The 19,432-nt window shown below is 41.0% G+C and overlaps 3 protein-coding genes across 4 annotated transcripts; 1 reads left to right on the forward strand and 2 right to left on the reverse strand.

Annotated features, from left to right (window-relative positions):
• Positions 1-134: 134 nt before the first annotated feature.
• On the reverse strand, positions 135-11,456 carry rspry1 (ring finger and SPRY domain containing 1). 2 transcript variants are annotated; one of them, XM_034589156.1, is made up of 15 exons: positions 11,063-11,456; positions 9,953-10,559; positions 9,517-9,569; positions 7,597-7,709; positions 6,807-6,933; positions 6,125-6,183; positions 5,681-5,747; positions 5,337-5,468; positions 5,123-5,238; positions 4,863-5,006; positions 4,662-4,773; positions 3,889-3,991; positions 3,537-3,689; positions 2,896-3,000; positions 135-2,526 (listed from the first exon to the last, which is right to left on the reverse strand). In XM_034589156.1, the coding sequence occupies exons 2-15, from the start codon at positions 10,348-10,350 to the stop codon at positions 2,430-2,432; spliced, it is 1,779 nt and encodes a 592-aa protein (XP_034445047.1). In that variant the 5' UTR covers positions 10,351-10,559; positions 11,063-11,456; the 3' UTR covers positions 135-2,429. The 2 variants fall into 2 exon arrangements, with proteins under 2 accessions (XP_034445047.1, XP_034445046.1); XM_034589155.1 differs by having other exon boundaries at positions 9,953-10,573.
• Positions 11,457-14,103: 2,647 nt separating this feature from the next.
• anapc13 (anaphase promoting complex subunit 13) lies at positions 14,104-17,212 on the forward strand. The gene is made up of 3 exons (XM_034589169.1): positions 14,104-14,452; positions 15,495-16,852; positions 16,930-17,212. The coding sequence occupies exons 1-2, from the start codon at positions 14,354-14,356 to the stop codon at positions 15,618-15,620; spliced, it is 225 nt and encodes a 74-aa protein (XP_034445060.1). The 5' UTR covers positions 14,104-14,353; the 3' UTR covers positions 15,621-16,852; positions 16,930-17,212.
• Positions 15,926-17,559, reverse strand: LOC117763772 (lathosterol oxidase-like). The gene is made up of 6 exons (XM_034589170.1): positions 17,500-17,559; positions 17,167-17,432; positions 16,947-17,079; positions 16,675-16,775; positions 16,390-16,518; positions 15,926-16,228 (listed from the first exon to the last, which is right to left on the reverse strand). The coding sequence occupies exons 2-6, from the start codon at positions 17,374-17,376 to the stop codon at positions 15,959-15,961; spliced, it is 843 nt and encodes a 280-aa protein (XP_034445061.1). The 5' UTR covers positions 17,377-17,432; positions 17,500-17,559; the 3' UTR covers positions 15,926-15,958.
• Positions 17,560-19,432: the final 1,873 nt, after the last annotated feature.

Here is a 19,432-nt window from a genome sequence, read left to right on the forward strand (position 1 = left end):
ACCGAACCCTGTGAAAAAAATGTTTATACATATATAATAATGTTATTAGTTATAATCAATTTAATTTATCTAATTTTAATATTTATTATTTTATTCATATAATATAATAAGCATCACGCAGTCATACGAAAACATTAGCATGAACATACATTTATTACAAATATCACAATCCAGGAAACAGCAATTCGTCAATAAATCACATCGTTGGGAACTCCGAGGCAAAAATTCCTTTATAGATGTTTTAAATACAGCTCACAACTTATTCTTTACAATCATGAAGTTCATCTCCAACCATGGGGACAACCATATAATTTCTTTCGCTTGCATGTGTAAGGTGCTCCAGGAAATACAAGGTAGCAAACAGGGAACAGAGCAGTCATTTGTTATACTGAGATATGCATGTTATCTTTAATAAACCATTCCAGTATAGTCTAAATGATTTTACAGACCTTGCTCATGCAATTTGGTTAGAGTAATAACTCTTTCATAAACAATTTGACTGAAGTAAATTTGAACATATTCAGTGTTCTTTTAATTTGAATTGTCATTAAATTCTCTTTTTTAATCACACAAACAGGATTTTTCCGTAAATCGCAGTCTCACGTTCATCTTGTCACCCGTTTCCAAAAGATAAATCTCTTTCCGTCAACCCAGAGATGCTTCAAGTAAAGGATAGACAGAGAGACAGATGGAAAACACACGACTGAAGACACAGGGAGAAAGATGGAGAAAAGAAAAGAGCAGAGAGCAGTGCAGTGTTATATAGAGGAGCGAGGGAAGGATAAACCTCGAGTCTGAACAACTTGTTTTGATAAGATCAACCCTGCAAGAAATACCACACAGAGTAATGTGATTTGAAGCAAATGAAACAAACACATTTAACTGTACTGAACCCAAAAAAAGTTTAGGCCATGTCACTGTTTCTTTGCAAATTTATTTCAAGTATAACCCCATCTTAAGATTGACCGTGGGGGTGTTTAGTAAACTGATAGAGAGTAAAGACAATTCACATTTGTTTTAGAGGATTTACTGATCAGGTGATGATCCACAAGATCTGCCGCACTTTTCAGTCACGTTTCTATATCGGTGTTCAGCTCACCATCATTTACAAAACAAAATTGAATCACATCTTGTGGATTGAAAACAATCGTCTTAATACAGACGCATGTGTTTGTGTGATCACAAACTAAAATTAAGACTTTGTTTACCTGCTGCAACCAAGAAATCCATGAAAAAAAATTCAGAGGTGGTGGGTGGCGGTTCACTGATGCACACTTCCCTCACACTGGCTCCTCAAATATTAAAATTGGGGCGAAAAAACGTTTCATTTTACAGATGAACTCTCTGTAAATCTGAATCCCTGTGTATTTATTTTCTTGTGGTTGCAACATACATATGTAAAGATCAACATCTGAGCAAAGACTACAGCACAAAAAGCAGCAGGGTCAGCCATGCTGAAAATCAGTTAGTCCTAATAGAGATTCAAGTATGTAGTTTTTTTACTGTTTGTAAAAAAAAAAAAAAAAAAGAAATGTCATTTCTTTTCTCTCTTGTTCCATCACTGATTTGATTTTAAAACATCTTTTGTAATTAAATTCAAATCAGAAAACTGCACTCGAGGAATAATCCTGCAAATTTGAAGTTCTCTTACACAAAGAGTAAATTCTAGAATATCTTTCTGAAGGCAAACACCCACTGGGCGAACAATCAGTACAGACAGTGAAGCAGATTAAAAGGAGAGGTTTTGGTACAACCTTGAGAAAAGAATGAAAATGCTACCTCAAGAACAACACAATTCAAATATCTATACCAAAAAACATGACATATGTGATACATCTCGGATTCATCTGTACCTTGGCTTTAACACTGTACTGCAGGCAGCATTCTTTCCAGCTAACCGGCCCTTTCAGATTTGCAGACGTGTGCATGGGGGTGAAGGGATTAAATAGAAGTAGCCTCTGTGCTGAAAGCGCAGTGGGATCCTTGTTTCTGAAAGGATGTCTGATAACTTGACGGGGGGGGGGGGAGCTGCAGATGAGAAGCTGGTTCTGTCTGTAATCTGGTCAAATTGTTTCTGCTCCTCACGCCTGCTCTTTTCTTATATTTTTTAAATCTGACAAACACACTGTCTGTAGAAGTTGAAGATTCTTGGCCCAGCTTCTGCAAGGAGGCGTCAGAAGGATACAAAAGAGGAGATACAGGTAAATGAGGGATCCAGCTGTGGTTCGATTCCCCTCCTCTTATTTCCTCTCTTTCTTCTCTCCACCCCTCCCTCGCCGTCTCCTCCGACCAGAACTCACAGTTCTGGCGTCATCACAGCATTGTGGCACCATCCTCGCAGCCCCATTGGGTGGGAGGGGATTAGAGGAGGAGGAGGCGGCTGTCGGGCTTGCGTGTCTCTCCTTACTGGAGGAGGGGCAGGAAGTGTGTCAGGAGACATGTGCAATGAGTCTTACTCGGGTCTGGATGTCCTGGCGGCACAAGGGGCACGTCTCTAACTGTAAGGCACACTCCATACACATACCACTGGAAGAACATGGAGGAAAACACAACATTAAAGAAGATTTGTATTATCCTTTCAGAGAAAACATCAGTATTAATGCAATAGTAATTATTGTTTCACAGATTTAATTGTAAATAAATACAAGTTTTGTCCAAGGTAACAGATGATTTAAAAAATCAAAACCTGAAATATTTTATTTACAAGTATTTAGTACTAAATACTTGTCTCTACAAGCTTTGCATCTGGATTTGATACGTTTATCTCATTCTTCTTGACAGATCCTCTCAAACCGGGCAGATCGGATAGGACGTCATCCTCAAGCCTCTCAGCCAAAGTCTTATTTATAGATTTGCAAAAGATTTACAAAGAAGATAAATCAGATGTATACATACCCATGTCCACAGGGCCGCAGCTCCGTGTCGGCCATAACGTCACAACACAGTGTGCAGCAGTTGTCTCGGATGCTAACCTGCTTTAGTAAGGCCAGACGGCGATGTCTGGAAAACATACACACACAAGACTAATGAATATTTCCATTTACAGACATCTATTTAAATCTGCTTTTCTTGTGTGGACCGAAATGACACTTGAGCGCTGCAGATCGACATGATGTACTTGTACTGCATTGCGATAGCAGTAAGCAAGAACATGCTACAGAGTGATGTAGTGGAATAATGGCAGAGAATTAAGTTACACTCCCTCTGGGTGTCTTGTAATCAGAGCTTCTCTCTTTGCTAAAGAGATGCAGGCAGTGTGGCCAAAGAAGCAGCTGTTTTGAGGTGTAGGTGTAAATGAATAGGAGTAATGAAAGAGTAATGAAAATGCTCTGTACACTGGAAAAACCCCAAACGCTGAGTCATGGTCCTATCATGTCCTACCTATGAGCTGAACCCTGTGTGTAAACACATGATTCACTGGCTATAGGGCGACTGGGTAAGACATCAGATTACACATGGTTTCCCAAACTGTCACTGTGTCATCTATTTTAGACACAGTCATACAAATCACTGTGAGGAGCAGTTTGACTTGGTACCTGGGGAGGATGATCTTTTCACTGGGCAGCAGTGAAGCGAAGTCGTTGAAGGTGCTGAACTTGACAGAGGGTGGGTGACGGAAAGGCTTGGCCCCAAAGTTAAACTCACACTGCTGGTATGACATAAAGCTGGCTGCAGCGAAGAAACCCGACCTGACAGAGACATAGGAGAAAAAAAACATGGGGGTTCAGTTGAGAGGAGGAGGAATAGATCAAAGAAAGGAGATAAGCAAAGAAGGAAGGAAGGAGAGAAAGAGACAAGAAGAAATAGAGAGGAAGGAAGTGAAACCAGTTTCACAGAACAACAACAGAAAAGGTAACCAGAATTCAGAATGTGACTGTGTGGACTCACGTGGCTGATGAGAAGACCTGTTTCTCTGGTGGCAGCTGATGTCCATTTAGATAAAAGATCATCTGCTTCTTGCTGAGGTCCAACAGGAAGCCAATGGCATCTCCTACACACGACACACATGTAGTCTCAAAATGCTTTTATCCCCATGTTGGAGGTAAACCAGGGCGTTAACACTGGTGGTGACAGCGTGTGGGCCCTAAAAATCACACTCAATCATCACAATCACACTTTAGAGACACTAAAAATAATAAATCAGTTTCTAAGCACACGAGTCTGACAGTTAAAGCAACACTACGCAACTTTTACTGAGTGACAGCGCCCCCTGCAGCCACACATGGGGTTTAATTCTTTTGGGTTCTGTTTCCAAGCGAATTCCCCACATTTTAAAAGTTTCTTGGCTGAATATAGGAGATAAACGTTGGTTTTTAATGACTTCCAAATCTTTTTTAACTGATCCGTAGTTTAGCATTTCTCTTCAACTTGCTGAACCCGATTCTGACGACTGAAGATCGTACCCACTCCACCAAGGTTTCATAGAGCAAGAACAGAGATTCAGGAAGAGGAGTGGGAATGAAAGAGGAAACATTCTCCATGTTCCAACTCAGTGAACCATCAAACTCATTTTGAAGCTGCCGTTATAAGGTTAAAAAGTTGTAAAGTGTTGCTTTTAACGTGTCTCTTTTGTTGTACTTTTCAAATGTCTTTCTCGTTTATAATTAATTAATTAGTAGTCCTACATAATAACTGTGTGTTTATGTGTGTGTGGAGCATACCCTCTTTCCAGCAGGGGTGAGAGTGAGGTTTACTGCGAGCGTTGTACCAGATGAGCTGCCTGCAGCCATCGTACGCACATGAGTATTCATCATCTCCAATTCCATATCCCTCCTGTGGAACACACATATACAGAATACTTTAAGTTTGTGTCTGCAGAAAACAAACATAGATTCAAAATTAAACACACTGAGGAGGATTACATGGTTGAGGAACTTGCTGTCCTTGGTGGCCCATCCGATTTGCATCACGCCTGATGTGACGACCGTCACCTCATAGTACCACACGCCTGAATCCACGCAAAATGTACAACGCACGCTCTCAAAGGACGAGGCGTCACATCGAGCCTGATGATGGGAACAAGAAAAAGATGAAAATAAGTTATTCAGATTTCATATAGATTAGAGAAAAACATTTACATTTGGGCATTTAGTAAAAAAAAGTAAAATTAAAACAGACGAACCTCCAGTCCAGAGGGGGAAATCTTGAGGTACTCGCTGACGTCATTGCTGTTCAGCATGGCGTTGATATTAGTGAGGTTGACCTTCTCGTAGGTGAATTGACGACCATCCTTAAGAACTGGACAGACAACAAGTTTCTTTCTCACATATTCCTGATGAAAGAGACTCTTCAGGAAACATATACAGATACAGTTTTGACAACATGGTGCTACTCACACAAATTGTCGAGGCTCCACTGTGAACAGAATCCAACTTGCCTCTTCAAGTAGTCGGGATGTTCTGCCCACGACTCCAGGACAGAGAGTCGATTGCTGATACAAGACTCGGACACTGTCAGTTTGTTCTCACCTGAGGGCAAGAAGCAGGCGTGAGAAGTGTGCGAAGAAATAACTAAACGACACAATTTAAAAAAGGTAGGAGAGAAAAATGTTACAGCACGTCACTGATTTGAGGTCAAGGTCACTTTCTGTTCTATTTTGCATAGAAGTCACTCGTGTTCACCTCTCTCATCATTAGTTTTTACTATTTAAATGGCTTCATGATACAGTGAGTGAACCTACTGGTCTGGGAGAACTTCTCCAAAGCGATGAGAGCAAACAGCATGACAGTGGGATGGGCCTCAGAGCTCTGCAGGAAGATTCACAAGGGAAAAAAAGGACATCAGCATTTGGAATTAATTGAATTACTTTTCATGCAAACACACAACAATCGCACAACTGGTGTTAATATACTGTCTAAACCAGTACACTAACTTCTGTTGTGGAAATTTTGCTTTGTGACCCTTAATGTTGACAATGATCAAGAGTAGTTGTTGAGAAAATCGTAGGTTAAACAGACAGACAAGAGATTTCTGGATTTATTAGTTGATAAAGCCATGTGCTGACAAGCCCAGTTTGAAAAGGCAAAAACAGTGGATTAAAATTAAGCAATTGAGTGTTTCACCTTTCCACAAAATGAATCATAATCATGCAGACAGCAGACTGGGTGTGTGTATGTTTGCTCACCAGGCTCTCTAGAAGATACTCGAGGGTTCCAGGGCTCAACAGGCCAATACTGGCTGGTCCTGAGGTAGAGAGCAAAATTAAAGAAGTGAAAAAGACCAGTTTTAAAAATAAACTTTACTTCTAGTCTGTCCCACCCAAACAAGGAATTATGTTAAACTATTTTTAACTTCTGTATTTAACTACTTGTTTCCGAGCAAAATAAATGTATAATTGTGGAATAATCAGAAAGCTCTGTGTAAACCTTACGCTATGTCCTCAGATGCTGTTTTTCAGCTTCTCTATATCTGTTTATCAGTTGGTTTGTATTTAAACCTCAGTGTACAGTGTTGAGTGTTTCCCTAACTTAGAAGTGAAGCTGCTCCTTGATTTTCAAGACTATCGCTGTTCTGTATCTATTGTTTTTGACAAAATAAAGATTTTCTGATGAAATAAAATTACCAACAAACTACAACAAGACACAAAAAGAATAGATATCACTCTGGATAATAACAGCCTACTTTTTTAACACAGGGTTAGGAATTGAGCAAAGGTTAATGCAACGTTCTCGTAAATTGACTCACACACAAACACACCTCTTGCTTTTGCAATCAGTGTCTTGGTTGGATTTCAAGAGTCTACATGATCATGGTGAGCAAGTAACATAGCAAACCAGACAGTGTAAGTGTGTAAAAGTGGACTGTACCGGCCAGTTTCTCTGCCAGACATCCCAGGACAGCTGTGGTGTTTCTGTGTTTCGCAGGATTTAGAGCATCCTGTTGTGCTACAGCCGAACTCAGACTCAACATGTCGGAGAGTTTCTGCAAAGCATCCTAGAGAGAGGATAAAGACCAGTTACCCCACTGAGGGTCACATGCACACAGCTTCAATGAATAGTAATGAAATGTTTGAGGGGATGGAGAAAAAGGATCTCAAGACTTCAAAGTCAAACCAGTAAAGTCATGTGTGGGGTGAAAATACAGTAGAAAGGGGACACACACTCAAATGTTTGTTCCATTACCCCTGTGGGGGAAACTTATTGACATAATGCATTCACTTATCCCATTCACTTATCAATTCTGCTTTGAACATCAAAAGCTAGGACCCTAGATTTGCCCCCAAGTGGCTAAAGTACCCATGGGTTGGTGTGTATTCAGTTTAAAGGTCTCACCAGGACACAAAAACAAGACCAAACACACACTTGCTATTGCTAACAGGGAAAGAAAGAGGTGATAATGATAAGAATGAAAATATATAGGAAAATAAAACTGACTTTACTAACAGGGACAAACTCTGCCACTGATGCATCAGAAATTCCAATCAGCTATTATTGTAAACTTGATGTTAGCTGTGTCGTCACCACAACATGACTCCTTGTCTTATAGTTGTCAGATTGAGCAGTGACAAGCTCAACAATACAAAGTATGAGGACAAGCATCCTCCTGAATATCTATATAATATAGATATAGATATCCATATATGTATGAAATACTAACCTTGGTGGGCAAGGGGCACTCATCCAAAAGAAGGGTGATCACTGCAGGGCCGAGCGGATCGTCCAATGGGATCACTCGAATCAGAGATTGGACGACCTCCAGCCAACCGTCATCTGAGGGAGGAAAGAAGAAAGGTTTCATGTAAAATGTATGTGACTGAATTCGTCTAATGACTCACATAAATCCTATAATATACAACTATGATACATAACTCTGGCTGGCTGCATAAAGACAACATTTTATTTACCCATTGTCTCAATATTTAATATTACTTATTATGGGTTTAGGTGCATTTCAATAGACAAAATGATACTTATCCAGAAATAGCATCTTTCAATCTCACAGTTCATAAGGGAGTAAATCTTATAGTCATGTATTCAGTATACTATCTATTCTTCCTGAACCATGAATATTTGACCAGGTGATGTCACCAATGTGACGAAGGAGTTGTCCATTTCTATTCCAAACACATTTTTTATTTCTCAAGCCATCTCCTGTCAATATGGAGATATTTAAAGGCAGGCACAGACAATATGAAAATGATTTGCCATTTGTAACCACACTGCCTCCAGTATTACTTCCTCCCCTACCCCCTTTTGATGAAAAACATATTCTGTTGCTCCAACAGACTTTTCTCCAAGACCTGAAGTTAATAGTCTTAGTGACCGTCCAAAGCTTTCATCTCCTATTTCTCTTTGACATAGACAGTAATGCAGTTTTTGGAATTTTGTTTTCTGTTGCATAGTTGTGAAAACACTATCCACCATATTCATGAACCTAACGACTTCACCTAATTTCATAGCCTCGGGGCTTAAAGTGCACACATTCCAATATCCCTGTAAGCTTGTTAAGGTGAAACCATTTGCAAAATCCACCTACCCCTAAAAGGCTGTTTTTACGTGTGGAAAGAACCAATTAATACACACAGTTTTACCTGGTGTAATGTCAAACGAGTATTATTGAAGACTTGATAAAAACGTATTCCTCTAAAGACAGACGCTTCTCTTCTCTGGAACATTTGTTCATGATAAATTGCCAATTGAAACCAGATAACACAAAGATTACTGAACTGTGCTGAGTCAGTCTCCTGCATTACGAGCACTGGATGCATCACAAATGGAAAAACACCCATTTCCTGTCCATTAGATGACTCAGTAACAAACACACTCTCCCTAACCATATCACTTATGAAAGCCAAGGGGCTTATGAATAATGTATCGTGGTGGCAGAAAAGTGACTCTCTGGCTGACTTGACTTGCTGCTTCGCTGCCTTCAGAGTTCTGTATCTGCACTGCAAGCCAATACCCAGCTTGGTTGTCGTCAAGCCACACAACACCACTCCATGTTGAGCATCAAACACCATATGTGCATGACACAAGGCCCAAGCTACCACATAAGCGTACACACAACTCTCTCACACAAACACACACACAGCATGAGAGAGAGTTATTGACCATATGCAAGAAAGCAAACACACAATAAACCAAAAACACTTAAACATATGTTCAAATACACTCAAACTCTATCAAGGATCAGTCCGTTACTGTCAGCAAAACAGAGGATAGCAGCTGCAATAGTCGACTAACTTTCCACTCAAAAGAGCAAAAATCCTATTTATACAAAGTTTACACGTAGTAGCCATCACATGATGTCTGCAGTGTAGGTCATGTCCCTTCCCAAGGTGATGTAATGTTCCTCTAAGCTGGAGGAAAGCTGAGGCAGCAGTATTGCAGCAGGATAGTAAGCAGCACAACACAGGTGATGTTGCAGCCTCTCCTGTTTCTCCAGTTTGATACGGTCTCTCTTACACCTCATTCAAACAAACCCATCCTACCTCTGTAGTATTTGTTTATTTTGATCCTCAAAGCTGTGTCTTTTGTTTACAACAGCCTTGTTCATTGTGTGTTTACATTTTCTTACCCGTCTCTGCCATCTCATGCAAAGTGATCATGGAGTACGGCGGCTCTTGATCACTGAAATAAAACAGACCACAGAATATGTTAACAGGCTGTACATCACAAACTCAGCTCTGCATTTGGTGATGCATGTGGACTCAATATACTTGAACAACTTGATTCCAGGACACAGCTACTGGTCTAACTGCTCAAATTCTAAGTATATCTATCACCATGTAAATCACGAAAGGTATTTTTAAAAGTATTCAATCTTTAAGAACTTCTTTGACGTTGATCAGGAAGGATAGTGTCTGCGTGTTATAGTCCTCTCTCAGCAGCATGTACTCATGACTCTGGTTCATATTTATTTTAGTTGGATGAGACATTGTGAGAGCTCACAACAAACATTCTTTAACTGTACAGACCACTCTGACTCTTCCTCCGCCCATGACTAGACTTACTTGTCTACAAGTGTCCTGATGACAGCCAGTGTGTCCAGCACCAGGCCGTCCACATTCTGCTTCTTCCGCCGTGGCTCATGTGGCCCTCGTCCTCGGCGCGGCGGCCTGACCGGATCCCTTGGCCGACTGCTCCTTGCCTCACCAGCGTCAGAACCTCCACCTGTACCATGATCCACCCGTCTCGCTTGTCCTCGGGTCACCCTCGTCGACCCGTGGTGATGGTCCTCCAAGTCACTATCCTCCCGGCACACACAGCTGTTACCCATGGTTCCAGAGCTGGAGACCACACTGGCAAGGGTCTCCCAGAATGGGGGAAGGGAGTTTGAGGAGGAAAGGAAGAGCAGAACCTTTGCAAGGCTCCTGCAGGCACAGAAAGTGATCCAAGCTGCTACTATCATATCATCTGGAGGGCTTGCATTAGGGGGACTCTTGCCCCAGTGGGCTGGGTGGAGTTAGTGTCAATGACCATAGTGTTGCCAAGCAGAGATGTGGGATTGTTTGGGGAGTACTAACGTATCGCTAGTTAAACGGACCAGGAGTCAGGGTCAGGTGATGCATCGAGATCAGCTCTGAACATCATCTGACGGATTCAGGTCCAGTTGTCCGTCTGGGCAGCCACAGCTGTGGAAGCAACACAAAGACAACAGAGACAAGTTAAACTCTGCACATGAGTTCTGAGGACTTGATTATTTAACTGTCTAACAGCTGATCCTGCTCTGCAAGAAGAATAAAGCTAAAAACTGGTGGACGTGAGACACACCACTAGAGAAAGGGTCGATTCCCGAATGAAGTAAAAGAGTGAAATCTAAAAAGAACATCAACATTAGCCACATAGCTTTGAATCTCTGAAGCAAAGCAGCTACAATAGGAGGACCTGCAGTTTGAACCTGGTTTTCCTGTTGACTGTCACCTTGTATTAGCTTGATCATTATTTACTAAATGTCTGAAAATAAATCAGCCTTGTTGACAAAATAAGAGCTCTCCGGTTAGATAGCTAGCAAGCTAGCCACCCACCAGTCGGCACTGTGTTATAATACTTCAAAATAAAAACAACAAGTGTCACAAACTCGCAGGTCTCCGTACGTTGCTTTATCCTCATCACATACTTACGTGTTTGCGTGTGAGCCAAAGTACTTTCACGAAACAGGTTAGCTAGCTAGCGTTGTGTAGCGGCTAAACCGGCTAAAGGCTAGCAGTTAGCCAATTAGCGGGGCGCTCCTGCTGTCAAACGACGCGAGTTAGCTTTACGTGACTTAGCCGCGGACCGAGCGTGGTGTCTCTAAAGCCGGCGAGGCACGTGCACGCGACCCGCCGATAAGTCCACAACACACGTTGCGCAGGAGTCCGATAAACGCACGTTCACGTGACGGCGCGCTAACACCTCTAACGCGTTTTAACGACGCCGCACCGCTAGCTGCTGCTTGCTAAGTTCCGTAGCGCTGGCGGCTAACAGGCTGCACATCATCAGCTGTTGATGCGGCGGCGGCGGAGGAGGAGGAGGAGGAAGATGTCTGATGAAGACACAACGTCAACACAGACATTTTTATAAATCAGACACGTCTCCTCTTCTCGTTCTTCTCTTTCTTCTCTCACACTTTACAAACTATTTAAACCTTTTGTTTTGTGTGTGTCTGTCATGTTGTCTTATATTGTTTTATGAGGACATACGTTTTAGGAGATTCAGAATTAAAGCTATGATAAAAGTTATGACGGTATTATTACATTAGATGAAAATGCACTGTTAGTATTAAGTTGCTCAAATTGTCTACGTCACACTGTGGACATGTTTACATACGTTTTGTCACTGCAAAATTTATAAGCTTTAATAAATGTCAACAAATACAGGAGTTAAAGGCAGAAGTCAACCAGATGCTCTGAAGTCAAATTGTCTTATAGGTCAGTGAACGCAATCCTCAGTTAAGACATTGACAAAAAACCTCAATAGGCTGCTTTCATGAACTGTAAGAAAACCTGTATAAAACAATGAATAAGACAAGTTGTATCAGAAACTAGAAGTTTAAAAGTGATTCTATAAAACACATGCATGTCATAATTTAAACTATATGAATCCAGTTAAGAATAATTGTCTTTGCCAGAACAAAAAGACACAGAATAAATGTGAGGTTATCATGCATATGGGATGTTTTGATTGAATAACCAAGGATGAAGAGACTCAGTGTTTTCAAGTGAATCTTCACTGTGTCACGAACACATTTATTTAATACTAACATAGTTCAACTAACCCAAGGTCATTCAGGGCTGTGAATCAGAAAATACAGCAGAGAGGTGGGCTGAGAGACAGAAGAGTCCAGGTCCATGGTCCAGGTAGTTTGATGTCCATACATTTGAACTATAAATCATATGTTTTGAAGGTATAGGAAATATTTAAAAAAAATTAAGTGGCATCCACATTAGCAATGAAACAGACACTGACAGAAGAAAAAGGTTCTTCCCTAAAGTAATGGAATAACAAGTGAATTCACAGATTTTGATCAGTTTCAGGAAATGTCTCATTGAGTTTAAAGAATGAACAAGCTCATGTGGTCTGACCTAATGCTGTAATTAAAGAGCTTTAGCTCATTATCAAATACTAAGGTTGTTCTCACACTGAACAGGCATTCTTACACTGTCTACTTAGACTAGTCTCCTCTACACTACACTTCAGGAAGGTCAGGACAGAACAGAACAAAAGATTTTCTCATGCATATGTATTTAGATGGTGTGATATAAACTGGGGCAGTCGTTCACTCGGCTGCGGTCCAGGGATGTGTTGAAGGACGTGTCACGATACGGCCCAGCCCTGCCCAGCTCCGCAGAGAACTTTTGTGATTTTGGGTGGAAAGTACAAGGTGCAGTTTCAAAGGTTGGCGGGAGACGGCCGTAGACGCTGGAAGAGGTTCTGTACAGGGGGTTCTGGTGCTTTGTTCTCAGCGATGGTCGTACATCTTTCCCTGTTGGAGTCATCGTGCAGGAGAACACCGGGTTTCCAGGGCTGGCACATGTGTTTTCTACCTGCTGCTCTTGAGAGGCTGACATCTCTGCAGCACCTGTAGCAGATATCAGAATTATTCACCGACCTCAGATTACACAAAACATGTTCAACCGAAGACACTGAACTGAGGTGCAGAGGTGATTTCTCTTCTTTACTCCCATGAACACCTCTGAAATCAACACAAACATCAAGTGGCAGCTACTTTAAAAAGCCACACATGCTTGATAAGAATGACACATTTTTTATATATGGATTTCTTCATTTCTTGAAAATAAGCTGTCAAGTATTAAGGTAATATTAAGGTACAACAACACAAATAAAACAGGGATATTTTGTAGGTCGTGGTTAATGGTAGCAACCTGTTCAGGGCTCAACTATGCAGCTAAGCTAATCATGGATATCTACTGAAGCTAAATCAAAAGTAGCTAACTTTACACGGCAAAACTTACTGTATCACTGACTGAACTTTCTGAATTAAATCCCACTGTCTCCTGTCTGTTAGCAGATAAATAAACTTACCTTCAATCGCCGTACACCAGCTGAACTATCTGTGTTGGGTCTTTATGCTAACGTTAGCCACAGCCAGGGCTCAGAGACGGCCCCTGGTCACCATGGAAACGTGTAAACATCAGGTTTCATTTGCAGGTTTATTTTTACATTTGCGAAGTGTAGTAAAGAGGAAGTAAATGTATTGTTTTACCCCAGATACACAGATTATACCCATTGTTATAAGACATTATTAGATCTTGCTTCTTCTGTTTTAAATGAATATTAAGAACAAGTCACATTTTTCAACAGCTTCAAACTGCTGAGTTCTGTTATTACCCTGGATTAACAGGACACGTCTCTTTTTATTTTATTCCACTGCTTCTAATATTTTATGTGAATATTAATACTTAAAAAATTTGACCCACAAACTTCATCGCTCCCAATATTTTATATGAATATTGCTATTGTAAAACACGTGCGTTTTTGTCAATAGACTCCATGTCATGTGACCCATTGATTCCACACATATGCCTAATTGTATAAAGATTTAAGTTATTATTATTACTCAATAACGTCTCTGTTATCACGGCCATAAACGAACACAGCTTTTATGTGAAAGCAAGAATCTTCCCACAGCCCTTGAAGGCGTCACTGCCTACATCATCACCAAGCGTCAACTCGCTTACGCACAACTGCCGCGTCCACTCGTTTCAAACAACTAACACGTTTTTAACGCGTTTAAACTCAAACCCTGTTCTTTGATTTGTTTGTCTAACATTCAGTGAACTTGTAAAAGCAGCGGTGGAGTGTGACTCTCTCTCTCTCATCGCCATCGTCTTCCCCAGTGAGGGGGCTGGTTGTGGTTAGCTTGAGGCTAGCTCAGGCGGAGGAGGGGGGGAGCTAGCATCTGGACCCAGAAGATGGACAGTGAAATCCAGAGAGACGGGAGAGTCCTGGATCTCACCGACGACGCCTGGAGGGAAGACAAGCTGCCGTACGAGGATGTCACCATCCCCCTGGTACGTGTTGTAGCGCCACATAGAGATCAGAGATAGAACTACACCTGGATCAGTGGGTCTCTACCCAACCGATTGTCCCTATGCCATAATGTTACAGCACATTGGGTTCAGTTGGTCAATGACATTTAGTGGAGGAACGTTTGGATGCTTCCTAACAAATAGTTGATCGTTAATGAAATGTCCTGAATCACTACATCCAGAAAATGAAAGAAGGACATAAACACAAAATGCTCTTATTGTGACGAGCATCCAGAAACAGTCTTGCACCTTTTTTGGACTCTGCTCTCAAACCAATTAATTCTGTAGATAAACCCCTGTAAGTTTATAATTTATCATATTTTTAACGAATTTTCATTATTTGGGGTAAAATGTGGTATTTGATATTGTTTTGGGCAAAAATGTTTCATCCCTAAATGCAAATATATCAATAAAAGACCCTGTTTAAAAACAAAATCTGAAAGATGTTGAACAATATGTAAACTTAATTTCTAAATCATCCAACAAAAAGGCTTTTTAAACTTTGAATATCTTTAAATTCTACAGGATATTTATATGATTTATATGAATATTGAACAACACCCCTTGTATGCTCCTATGTGTTATTGTGTACAACCCCACGTTTAATTGTTTCTTGTTCTGTTCCTCTTTTAAATTAAAATAAATATATAAAAGCGTCACATACACATCACTACAAGCTTCAGCAGGAAACCAACATTCACAGCTTGTTTACAGTCACATTTTTAATCGGACATTGGGGTTTTCAAAAGGCACAAGATGTCATTATTCATTCATTTTATATCGATGTCATACTGTTTCTGTGAGCACCAAACAAACCTCATGTGTTGTGGATTTGTTCTGCAGCTAGTTGCTGAGCAATGGAGGTTCATGGGATTACGACACAATTCTTTAACAAATATCAAATCTGATGAAGCACACAAGGAACCAGTCCAATTTGATCTTTTCTCAGCTGTTGTGTGACGTGCACAAACTTTGAATCAAAACTTTGGCATCATGGCATCTTCTCTTCCCTGTCCTCTGTCAGAGTGAGCTGCCTGAAGCTGAGCAGGACAACGGAGGATCCACAGAGTCGGTGAAAGAGCAGGAGATGAAGTGGACGGACCTCGCCTTGCAGAGCCTCCACGAGAACACACCGAGCACGGGAAGCTGAGAGACTTCTGAAAAGCTGCGGCCGTTTCAACAGAAATCTCCAAATCCTCTCAACTGCAGAGACTTCAATGCAACAGGACAAAAGTTTTACAAAATGACTCAACTGTACTTTACCTTAACGTCATTGTGAAAGATTCGCCACCTTGTTGTCTCTAGGAGGAAAATGTCATAACATGCTAAAGTCCGTTTTGAAAATCACATATTGCCTCCTGTTTACTTTGTATTATTAATGTATGCTCCAGATGTCTGTGGGTGTTACTGAAGCATCCGTTTCTCACTGGAAACTTCCCTGAGATGTACAAATGACAAACAAAAATATCCAGACCGCGGCTTCCACCCTCACTTTGTCTTTGCAGCCTCTGCCATGAGCTTGCGTACGTGGTCGTGGGAGCCCTCCCCCAGCAGGGCGGAGGGGTGTCGGTAGGAGCCCCCCAGACGATCCCAGAGCGTGAAGTACTGTCCATAGTTGTAGATGAAGTAGAGGTGATGGTCCACGTGGTGGGCAGCACCGTTAATCAGACATATCAGAGGGCCGGGGATGCGGTAATCTCCGTCGTGTATGGAAATGGTCCAAAAGTTGACGAAGACAAAGAGTGAGAGGTACACCACCTGTACTGTCAATGTACAAAACGAGAATATAAAACATTTTAAACGTGACAGAGTTCCTACCGCGTTAAAATCTGGTTTCAAAATGTGCATTATCGCTACTCCTCAAACCTCAGATGTGATATCAATGTATGTGAAGCAAAGAGTGAGAGTCAGAGCACCACCTTGTGCAGGGGGAAGATGAAGGGGTAGACGTGGTAGGGTAAGCTCTGCAGGAAGCCATCCAGTGGGTGGAAGGCGTGGCTGGCAAATGGCGTGGGGATCTTGAATATGTGGTGTTGCTTATGTAAGTGCTGAGGGGGGAACACAAATGGTTGAAATTTTTGATGAATGAATTCCAACTTTTACTTTGCCTCTTGGTCTGTTTCGGTCTCCACCAGCTCCTCAGGAAAGCATCTGGCTGTTGCGTGAGCATGTCATGTACATTGAGTTCATTTGAGCCTTTTCACCTTGTAAATGAGCTTATGATGCATCCAGCGGTGTATCCAGTAGATACACATGTCGGTGAAGAACAAGAAACCAGCAATGCTCAGGAACACTCCAGCCCAGCCTGAAACAGAGACAACCCATGCTCACATATAAGTCTGAGAGGGAATTAGTTTTCAACCTGTTTATTATATAGGAAAAGTTGGATACAGGCTGGACTAGACTGGACTTTTCTTTTTAAATCGTCAGTTTATCTGAACCCTGGCCTGGTTTTTAAGATTTAGACTTTTCTCACCCAGGGAAGATTCGCTGATGTGGTCGTAAAGTTTGCTGTGTCCCTTGATCTCCCAGAAGAAAAGAGCTACAGTGGGGAAGCTCATCCAGAAGATCGAGTTCACTCCCAGCTGGATTTCTTTTCTTACCTGGTTCTGTTGTCCGAACAGAGACATGAAGTTAGGATTTGAGAGAAGTTTGTTTTTGAATTGTTAGACTTTTAATAAAGAGCGTCGCCGTACCTTGATAAACTGTGGATGTTTCATGAGCTTGTGGTCGAACACACCGTAGAAGTTAAGAGCAGCAAAGCCCAGGTAAAGCAGCTCTGCCCCCATCGCTGTCACCACCCACAGGCTGATTATCTGACGCAGAGCTTCATCCTCGGGCCACGAGGCCGGGTACACGTACGGAGTGAGGATGTAGTGGTCAGCGATGTAGAGCACATGATCCATGGCACAGGCTGCGAGTGAAGAGCAGTGAAAATATCAGCCTCCCTAGAATTTTCATTGTACAACAGAAACTACAACTCAACAGTGCAGAAATTAAGACATTTTACAATGTTTGTGAATCTTTAAAAAGTTAATTTAAAGGTTCTGGAACTAAAATTTCTCAAAATCCAAGAGGTCAATATATATAGTTTGCATTAGATGAACTATCAGACATTGATAGAGAACCAATTTTAACATTGCATCACAAAAAACTGAATTTAAGAGGATTGAGATCAGGAAGTTTTCTCAACTTCACTAACATTTTAATTTACTAAGTTGACAGGACTGAAAACCTCCATTAAATCATTCAATACATTTTATATCAACATCTGGAACCACAGAGAAAACAATCGTCTACAAAGGAAAGAAGTTTCAATGTCAGTCTTGCAGAGTTGGAAAAGTAAATGGATTCAAATCATTACTTAGCAAACTTGACAGAATAATCAGTATTTAGTAAAACCTCATCTGTCTAATAATAATCAATAAACTTTACTTTGATTATTAGAAATGATATAGAACAGTTTTGTGTTCATACCTGTATCAATGACCACTGTCCCTCTTCAGGCTGTGATTCCAGTGTAAAGACATTAACGCTCAACGGACTAGTTTGACGCTGTGTCTGTTTGAGTGAAAACTGTTTTAACTGATGAAAAGAGCAAAGTCCTGACATTAGTTCTTTAGTCATCAAAAGCTGCGTCTGATGCATTGATTGATTTAGTTGATGAAAGGCTCTTGATCCCAATCAGACTCCATTCAACCATTAGTCTCCTCATCTAATTCCAGAGGCAGTAATCTACTCACACAGATGCTTTTATATGCATTTCAGGACAGAGCAAAATAAAGTTCAGTCTATTTTCTTTATATAAATTAATTCACAAACGTATTATATGTTAATGCCTAATTTATCACTTTTCAATGTCAATTATTTTGCATAGTAACATATTATTAGGTATTTAATGTGTAGTTATATAATATGAATATATTCATATAAAAATTATAATTAAGTTTGCTTTTACTGAAAGTATTGAAAGCAAATAGGAGCACCAGCAAAACACAGATTTTAAATAGCAACTGGAGAATATTTGCCTTTTCTGTATAATTCTCAATAGCTTTACAAACATATCCACCCTATATTCAGATTTATTAACATTTTCTATTACTCCAAAGCAGCAGATTTATGCTTTAAAGGCATTATTCTGTCAGGGTTTTTGAATGAGGTTAAGCAGCTGAACTAACCTGCGTTAGGACCAGGGCCCGATGTCAGGTTTGTGTGAACCTTCCTAGAAAGAAGAGCAGCTCCTCCTCACACAAGGTTTGTCCACCAGCATATGATTTGTGGCAGAAATGATGTGACCGATAGAGTTGCAAAAATGTTCCCTGCTATTACGACATTCCAATATGTTTCCCAGAAAGGTGCAGAGTTAAAGGAAAGCTCTTCCTGGCTTCGTTTAGTTTAGGCAACAAGTATCCTGACAGGATCCAGGGGAGACACGTGTGACTCGTGGGTTAGGGATGGAACAAGATCCCAGCATGCTTAGCAAATAACAAGGAGCTCAGTGACAGTGAGAGACGTGATCTTCCAGCCAATTCCTGCTAAATTCAATGCAGTTACACGCAGACGGTTCATTTAATCCCAAGTAACGAAATTTGGTTCATCACAATATGAATGAATCTCCAGTTTAATGTCCTTTTAACACATATAGACACATTCATGAATGGAATTAGTGCCATTAAACCATGAGCTGCATTTTGAACTGCTAAAGGCTTCCTGCCAAATAGAAACATTCGCAGGAGTAAGCTGGTTGGCTGCAGGATCAAATTCAGTCTGGAGAGTCTGCCCTTCACACACACACACACACACATAGCAAAAATGAAACATGAGTTTGACCAGGAGGTAAAAAAAAACAAACATGCAGTGTCAGCATTTCCAGCCTGACACACAAGTGTCCCCCAGGCGGCGGCTTGCGGGCCGTCACTCAGTGAGAGGTGGACGATGGGACATTTTATTGTTCGAGTAAAG

The sequence above is a fragment of the Hippoglossus hippoglossus genome, chromosome 6 (genome assembly GCF_009819705.1).
Source record: "Hippoglossus hippoglossus isolate fHipHip1 chromosome 6, fHipHip1.pri, whole genome shotgun sequence".
In the NCBI taxonomy this organism is placed as follows: domain Eukaryota; kingdom Metazoa; phylum Chordata; class Actinopteri; order Pleuronectiformes; family Pleuronectidae; genus Hippoglossus; species Hippoglossus hippoglossus.